General features: G+C 41.2%; 1 protein-coding gene across 1 annotated transcript in view; it reads right to left on the bottom strand.

Moving 5' to 3' along the window:
• The window catches only part of LOC106805945 (kynurenine 3-monooxygenase-like), a 17261-nt gene extending 10449 nt beyond the window's left edge, over positions 1-6812 (bottom strand). Inside the window, exons 1-3 of the mRNA XM_014807740.1 lie at positions 6762-6812; positions 1050-1119; positions 696-883 (exon numbers count right to left, since the gene is read on the bottom strand). Coding sequence (XP_014663226.1) covers positions 696-883; positions 1050-1119; positions 6762-6812 — 309 coding nt within the window. The remainder of the gene's footprint in view (positions 1-695; positions 884-1049; positions 1120-6761) is intronic.
• Between the last annotated feature and the right edge of the window lie 2547 nt (positions 6813-9359).

Here is a 9359-nt window from a genome sequence, read left to right as displayed (position 1 = left end):
ACACGCACACATCCTCACGTGCACGCACACATCCTCACACGCACGCACGCACACGCACATATCCTCACGCACACGCACACATCCTCACGTGCACGCACGCACACATCCTCACGTGCACGCACACATCCTCACACGCACGCACACATCATCACACGCACGCACACATCCTCACACGCACGCGCACATCCTCACACGCACGCACACATCCTCACGTGCACGCACATATCCTCACGCACACGCACACATCCTCACGTGCACGCACGCACATATCCTCACGTGCACGCGCACATCCTCACGTGCACGCACACATCCTCACACGCACGCACACATCCTCACGCGCACACTCACATCCTTTCACGTACTCTTCTTTATTCTCTTTGTTGTATTGGATAGGTTATGCCTACGTCTATACACTTGTGATCTTCTGGATGTTGGCCACATGTGAAACTAAGGCTCTAACCCAGCTGATCTCCTAATTTAGTCCTTGACACTGTAATTTTTTTGACAGAATCACGCCAAATCAAAAGCCACATAACGTCATCATTTCTATTCTCAGTGGTATTTTGCCTTCAATGACAATTTATTACAACACTGCCCCAAGGGACCAATACATGTAATTTAGGCCATGGCTGTCTACATTATGCAGTTGAGGTACAGTATCGGCAGAGGCGTGCCAAGTGATTTCTCTTTCATACCTGGTGCTGCTGGCCATATGGGATCACCCTTGTTTTGCCGTCAAGGTCGTGTATCATACGTGAGTACATGGGGATACCAGTTGATATTAACCTTGGCTCAATGCCAAGCTTTCTCAGTGCGTGGCGCCCTCTCTCTGCGAGTGCCAGGTTGATACTCTTGCCCTGCACATGCTCCAGTGTTCTGATGTCTGTCAGAGATCAACGTTTTAACATGGCAACGTTTGCACTCATACATATAAGGCTGCAGATCGAGATAATTGCTATTATGCTAACGTTTGGTGCATTATGATCATTGAAATTTATTGGAGTAAAGTACAGAGGTAGCCGTTAGTGAAATATATACAGAAGTCTCACCTTCCCTATATTCGTACAGATGCACTTCAAAGCCTCTCTTTGCTAGAAAACACGTGTTCAATGATCCCACCTGTAAAAAATAATACAGCCAGGAGTGGTGTATAATAGCAAACTGATCACGCCTGACATGATTTTTACACAAGTGATGCAAACTTCTCAGATTCAACGCGTGCTTATCCAATCAAATAACGTCTAGAAGGTGTTTTGGTAATAAAATTTCTGGAGTTAAACTTTGTAACTATAGACTACATGTACCCAACAATGTCCTTCACAGCCACCGACAAGGCGTATAACATGACAGTATATAGGATGTTAATTCAGGAGACTCGCGTGGCATCTTATAATAATGCTTAAATGTAAGGCTAGAGTTTAAGGGAAAAAGAAATGGCTTTATCGTAAATATGAGTGCTGGAAAGGGACACTGCTGCCATATACTGCTGCTCAGTTCTGATCTGCGACTGATGATTCTGATCTGCTGATGGTGCTACTAATTCATCCGTGCTAATTGCTAATGCTGACTTCATTCATATAACTCTCACAGCTCGCTGGTTTTTGAGACAAGCAGTCACACGCACGGATGCTGCTTCTGCCATTTTACGAACTCTACGACCAAAACGGTTTCTCACTGCATGCATTGAAGGATAAATGTCAGAGTCCACAATATATATATATATATATATTATATATATTATTCTATATATTATATTCCAGGGCGACGAGAATAGCGCACCGCGGCCACCTTTGTTCATATATGCTGGGCAAGTATATTGAGGGCGGGAACATTGGGTCAAAACACCGCGCCCCCGAGCCGGTGCATGGTTTCAGCCGTAGTTCAGCGCGAGTACCTTAACAAGTTTTATTTATAGAATTTAAAATGAGCAAATAGCCTACATTACTGTTTTACCTTGAAGCGATATCCACGCCATAAATTGATCAACATTTGACAAAGAGCTTTGAAATCGAAAATTATGCAAGCGTGAAACATTGACAGTGTATTGATTTTACAAACAGAATTTTATTGAAGGCTGGTAAAATTATGGTGAGGTGCTAGTCAAGAAATTGCTGTTACCAGCCCTTGGGCCGCGCTGCAAAAAAATATGAATTTCGGCTGCCCTGTATTATATTATATATATATATATATATATATAATATATATATTATAATATATAATATAGTATATTAACATTTGGGTAATTGTGTTTAGTACATTAGAATTCAGTTTTTGACAAATTAATCTGTTTGTAAATTTTGGGCGCTGTAATTTTTGGTAAAATTACTGAATATATATATATACAGCCCAATAATGTGAAAACACGGTAAACATTGCTTTCCAATTGGTATCACACAGCTCTAACATGTTGCATATTAGCTGTCAATGCAACTAAATATTGTATCTATTTATAGTAATAATAGTAATAATATCCTATTTATAGTAATACCTTATTGCTATTCTCAATTCGCGGCCTATATTATATAGGTAACGTGTGTGTATGTATACATATATATATATATATATAGACTATACATATATAATTAAGTATAAACTGCCGTTTATTACGCCTATTGCCCATACATTTTGAGTGTGACAGAGTGAAATTTACGAGCTCTAGCTTGTCGGGTTTTAGTTCTGGGCTCATTCCGGTTTGTGTCCATTTGTTGTTTAGTTTCTTGTTCACCGCTTTATGTCAGTTTTTTATTGTTCATATGTTTTGATCATTTTCGCTGTCATGTTTTTGCGGTTTCCCATGCTCACCACCTGATGATATATATATAATATACATCTACAATATAAAGATTTAATTATATTCAGATAATATTGGAATGCCAACGCAATAAGAGGCTAACAAAGCTAAACGCATCCAAATGGAAGAATCAAAAACATTTGAGAATAGAAGAGATAGAATGTTCGTGTTACACAACCAGTTCGACACGCCAGGTTTTATAGAGGCTGTATGGTAAAGGCATATAACAATAAAAATATCAAATCCTTGGTGATGTTAAAGCAGTATGGTTATCAAAGTATAGTCCATACTATCCTGAATATAACATTGCCATACGCATAAAAAGTATTTTAGGTAATAAATCAAGGTAATTGACCAATACAGTTTAGCATTAGCTAACTTATGCCCCGTACAGACTACGAATTTGATATATGGTATTAAACTAGGACGCGCGCGGCTAGCTCGTGCTAAATATTTGCAGTGTGTAACACGCTGAACAAAATATGCGCCGTGGCAACCGCGCCAAGTTAGCCCCCTCGCAAATGAAGCGAGGACCACGCCAGGGCTAACACATGGACTGCTGTGTGTGTGTCGCTGTGTGCATGTGGTGTGTGTGTGTGTGTGTAGTGTGGTGTGTGTGTGTGTGTGTGTGGCTGTGTGTGTGTGTGTTTGCATGTTGTGTGCGTGTGCGTGCGTGTGCATGAGATGTGCTTTGTGTGCAAATTCTTCTAAAAATAGTGTAGTAATGATAGTGTAAATAGCAAAATATAGGGCTGAAAATTGGTGAGTGTGTGTGTCACTGTGTGGTGTGTGTGGTTGTGTGTGTGCTGTGTGTGTGTGTGTGTGCGTGAGTGGTGCGTGCGTGCGTGCGTGCGTGCGTGCGTGCGTGCGTGCGTGCATTTGTGTGAAAGAGAGAAGGAAAAGTCAGATTATGGGACAGAAAAGGTAGCCTACCTGACGTGCATCGCAATTACCATAGAGCGTACGCATTGTAAGTTGTAACACACAGCGTATGTTGTGTGCCTGCATGCATGGGAGTGAGCGTGCGAGCTTATGTGCGTGCGTGTCTGTGTGTGTGTGCGTGACTTTCTCTCACTCTCTCTCCCACTCTCTTTCTCTGCCTCTCCCCCTCTCCCCCTTCCTCTCCCTCTCTCGCTTTCTTTATTTCTGTTTCTCGTTCTCTCTCTCTCTCTCTCTCTCTCTCTCTCTCTCTCTCTCTCTCTCTCTCTCTCTCTCTCTCTCTCTCTCTATCTCTTTCTATCTCTCTATCTCTTTCTATCTTTCTCTCCCTCTCTCTCCCTACATCCCTCACTCCCTCTCTCTTACTGCCAATCCACTCACTCTCTGCCTGACATATTCGGCAAAGCAAAAAGAAAGCCAATGAAGATCTGTCTTTACGCCTGTTCGTCTTACAATTAAGCTTAGCTCAGAAGAAAGATACAGTCAGAGTACATTTGCTGTGATACGCTTGCAGAACATGTTGCTGCGTGTTTGTGTGTTCATATGCCTCGAAGCTATATGCTTACCGGTTTGATGAAGTATCATTACCTTCGTGTTCTAAAAGCTTTTCTCTGTTTGGTACTGACATACAGTGGCCCGTAGTAAAAGAGTTAATAGGAAGACTTGTTTTTACCTAGCTAGCTTTAGACTTTAATACCCCGGCGGCCGTACAGACTACGAATTTTTCGCGCGCTAACTAGGAGCGAACAGACTGCATATTAGGTCGGCCTTGCGACGCGACGCGATTGCCTTGCGACTGATTTTCTGCAACTGGTTGCAATTAAGTCACAGCGACGATCGCGTCGCAGAGAAAGTTCGACGTAAGCACCCCTGCGACTGCCAGCGACGGGTCTGCGACTCTCTGCGACAGGAAAATTGTTAGTCGCAGCGAGTCGCACATGTTCTACTTTTGCGACACGACGCGACTGGTTCCACCGGTCGCAAGCATTGTTTTTCATGGTTATACTACCCGACATAAGCTGCCTTGCGATCGCTGCGACGAGATTCGTATGCACAATAAACAATGCATGCGAATAAAACAATCAGTACAGTATACAGTGCATACAGTAATTAATATACACAACATGCACACATCAACAAGTCATGCAAATTTATTTAGTTGCGCGATCTATAGGCGATCGTCGCTTCGACCTAGGCGCCTTCTGCGACTGCCTGCGACTGAAGTCGCTGTCAGTCGCGTCGCCGTCGACCTAAGCACTCAGTCGCAGTGAGTTGCAGTGCGTCGCGTCGCGTTGCATTCAATCGCAACCCGACCTAACGCCGGCTTTAGATCCTACATTAAATGAGTCATCGGTTCTCCGCTCAGTTCGCCCCTTCACCCCGCAGACAGCGAGGTACAGCGAGCGCACAATTACGTGACCTAAATAAGGCTATGCGCATGCGTATTGCGATTTAGCACCCGGTCTGACCCGCTTGCAAATTTTTTTTCCCACTTTAGTTCTGGACCACAGCCAATCAGCGCACTCCATTCACTCGATTTCCTCGAAGCAACAACGTAAAACGAATAACCCCCGAACCCGAACCCAAACCCGAACCCGAACCCGAACCCTAACACTAACTATAATCCAACCATATATATACGAACCATATATTACAAAACACTATCTATGGTGGGTCCGAAACTCAAGTGGGAAAACAATTTTGCGACCCGCTTGTTGTGGACAGACACACACACAAGGGGGCTATCTTAGTCCGGACTAATTGCACACACACACACACACGCACGCACGCACGCACGCACGCACGCACGCACACACACACATACACCACACGCACACACACACGTATATATATATATGATATGATGATACACAATCTAAACTAGACAGAGGGCACTCACGGAAAGTGCATACCTCCGCGAGCATGTAACATGTATGTGCTCGCTGGTGGCGGCTGCTGACTGACTCGCCTGCTGCCGACTCGCTGCTCACTGGTGGCTGCTGCTGACTCGCCGCTCGCTGACTCGGCGCGCTATCGATCGCGCCGCGTGGACTGGACACACACACACACGAACACACACACGAACACACACACGAGAGCGATTGCATGACCTCCGTTTGCGCAGAGGTAATTATACTCGTTGCATCTGCACGGTTCAGTGTCGTTCAGTTGGTCACAGGCACTTGGAACGTCTCAATAAAAAAATAAAGGTAAATAAACACGAAATGTATTATTCTTGTTGTTTGTGCACAGTGGCGTGCGTGCGGTGTACTTGTGTGTTGCAGAGGAGCATTTGAACGGCATTTACCGGAAGTTATCAGCAATAATAGGCGAAATAGAGTAGAGAAATATTTAGACTTTGGTAGTAAATACATTTCGTGTTTATTTACCATTATTATTTTTATTGAGACGTTCCAAGTACCTGTAGTCGTGGTAGCACACACCCCCTGCCTGATGGATATAAAGGGGTGGACACACTAGGCGATTTTTCATGCGATCGAGCCGGCCGACCGAGCTCGATCGCATGAAAAATCGCGTAGTGTGTCCATGTCTCGGTCGATTTTCGAGTCGGCCGGCCGAATCGCCCGATTCAAACATGTTTGATAATTATTTGAGCCGGCCAGCTGCAATCACCTATAGTGTGCCCGGGTCTGCGATTGAGCCGGCCGATTGTACAATTCATCAGCCAATCAGCGTGCTGAAAATCCACAGAGTCGCCCGACTCAGTCGCGTAGTGTGTCCACAGAGTCGCCTGACTGAGCCGGCCGGCTCGATCGCATGAAAAATCGCGTAGTGTGTCCACAGCTTAAGGATTGTGTGCATGTGTGTATGAGTGCGTGCGTGCGTGCGTGCGTGCGTGCGTGCGTGCGTGCGTGAGTGCGTGCGTGCGTGCGTGAGTGAGTGCATGCGTGTGGTGTGTGTTCATGCGAGCATGCAAGTGTGAGTGTGTGCGTGGGTGCGTGTGTCTGTTATAATATACAATAAATATCTGATATTAGTTTAGTTTTAACTCAAAATCTTGTCTACTTACCAAACCACCACCAACAACAGCAATGCTATGCTTTGTCTCTTTGCTTGCCATGCTGGAAAATGAATTTTTAATGTTAATTAATACAGAATGTGTAACTGTAGCATCATGCAGGGCACTGACAGTAGCCAAATAATGGTATAACGCTCATACGCAACAATGCCTGGGCAAACTGTGCTTATACTAGTATACCAGTATTAGATCTGATAGTGTTACTGTATATATAAGGGGGAATATATACATATATATATATTATGTATATATATATGTTCTGCGTTCACATAATAATAATGATTTATAAGTTCTGCGTTATAAGCTGCATAATAAGCTGCGTTCACACGAGACACACGGCCTCGCTGGTTCCGTACTTATCTGGTGCTGAATTCTGCTGAAATACCGGGCTAACAAACCCGGAGCGTTCACACGAGAATCGAGGCTTAGCTGCATGGCTAGGTATATATATACATGGGAATTATTTTCGTTTAGAATGTTAGGCAATCACCTGCTTTATAAATGAATAGCATTTTGGTAGGTACAACACATGCAGTTAGATTTCTGTGACGAGGTATAAGACTAAGAGGGTCACAGCAAATTAATTTCGAGAAAAAATAAGTAATGCACAAGCATATATTATATCATTCTTAAGTATGAAAAGTAATTATAATATTGTTGATGTTAACATGGCATCAAGTCTTAAAGCCTAAAAATTACGAAAACAACAACAAATTGTTGAGATATGCATTGTCCAAACAAAACCACTTTAAAACCACTACAAACTATTCAAAACAAAATTGTTAAACTTATCAAATTTGCTAACTGGAGGGATCATGCAACCCCTTACTTTTATGAATTACAACTGCTTAAACAAATCGACATTTATAATTTAGAGCTAGGTAAATTTATGTTTAAATTCAATGCAGGTATTCTCCCTGAATTATTCTGTAATTATTTTAGAAGAATTTCAAACTCTCATCATTACCAGACAAGAGCAGCAACTAACAATTTATACTTTACTCCTAGAGTAGCAACACATACTGGTTTTAAATCAATTAAATCGGCTGGAGTTTAAACTTTGGAACGCCTTATCTGTAATTAACAAATCACGTACTATCAAACAGTTCAGCTATAAATATAAATTCGACATGCTACAACACTTGAACAGTATATATATATCTCTTTATGACGAACATATCCGGGTCGTGATTAACTAGTTCTCTATGTTTATCATGATGTAATTTCTAGTATTTTACGCAATTGTTGTAACACTCTTGCATGTAATTGCTATTTTTCAAATAATACTTCTACAAGATATTTCTTTCTTTCTTCTAAATGCATGTTTAAATGCAGAACTATTTCCTAGACTATTTTTCATCTAGTAATATATGCTAATTTGAAGTTAAACTTTTTTACATAGCATTTAGTTGCGTGTTGTAATGATTTGACAAAATTCAGTTATTTGTTGATTAGCTGTATGTTATTATAGATGTTACGTATGGCCAAATGTTATAATTGCAATTCTGGCTTAACTTCTGTCCTGAGATATTCCTTTACTTGGCGATTATGTATCATTCGCAAACTTGACTTGTTATAGCTTGTTGTTGTTTTTTGATATTTAAATTGCTTGCGTTTCGATTTGCTCATTTATTGACTTGATTATAATATATGTCAGATGTTTAGAAATTTTTTTATTGAATTTATTTGAATATGGTATTGTACAGATTGCTTTGAACAGTACAGACATATGTATTCATTAACGTATCATAAACGTATGTTCTTAGCTTGTTTTGTTGTAATTTACATTAAAGACTGTTTATTTATATTGTCATTACTGTAAACATTCTGCTCAAAGTTTGCTTGAAATAGGAATTATCTCTGCTTATATCTTGTATAACGTTTAAGCAATTGTGAATCATGTAATTTTTGTATCTTCATATTTGTATTATTCTACACTTTGTTCAGTTACACGCTTGAAGTTCACTTATAGTTAAAATCTTATAGTAAATTATTACTAGAACAATATTACTATATTTCTCTTCCGCAACGACAGTTGCCCGCTTACTTTTTAATTTATAACTTTCTAGGGGATCATGGCTGACTAGATGACCGTATGGTCTTTTCGCCATCCCTTCGCGGTATTGTTTTCTTATTTGCCTTGTTAATTCTTGTTTTATGTTGTAAGCGAAAAATAAAACTGTTATATCTTATATATCTTGTCAATAAATGCAGCAGATGTCTGTTAATTCATCATTCAAGTTAAAATGATGACGTTAAAAGTTAGACTGGTGAAAATCAACTTGGAATGTAGTGCTGGTACACACCACAATTCTAAAACCTGTACAGTTGCCTACTTATTTATGTGATGCTTGGTGTCAGAAAATACCAAGCAAACTAATTCATAAGCACACACTGTATGATTTCTCATCATATATATCAGTATTCATCATTAATACTAATAGCATATTGTACTGCCGCTCAATGTATAAACTTAGTTTGAATTAGTTCCTGTTGATGCCGTTATGGAGAACTGCATTAAGCCCGCCGCACACGGTGAACTATCTGCTGAGCCAACGGCCTCAAGAGGCCGTTGGCTCAGCAGATAGT

Source organism: Priapulus caudatus, unplaced genomic scaffold (genome assembly GCF_000485595.1).
Source record: "Priapulus caudatus unplaced genomic scaffold, Priapulus_caudatus-5.0.1 Scaffold134, whole genome shotgun sequence".
In the NCBI taxonomy this organism is placed as follows: Eukaryota; Metazoa; Priapulida; class Priapulimorpha; order Priapulimorphida; family Priapulidae; genus Priapulus; species Priapulus caudatus.
This window is presented reverse-complemented; position numbering and strand designations above follow the sequence as displayed.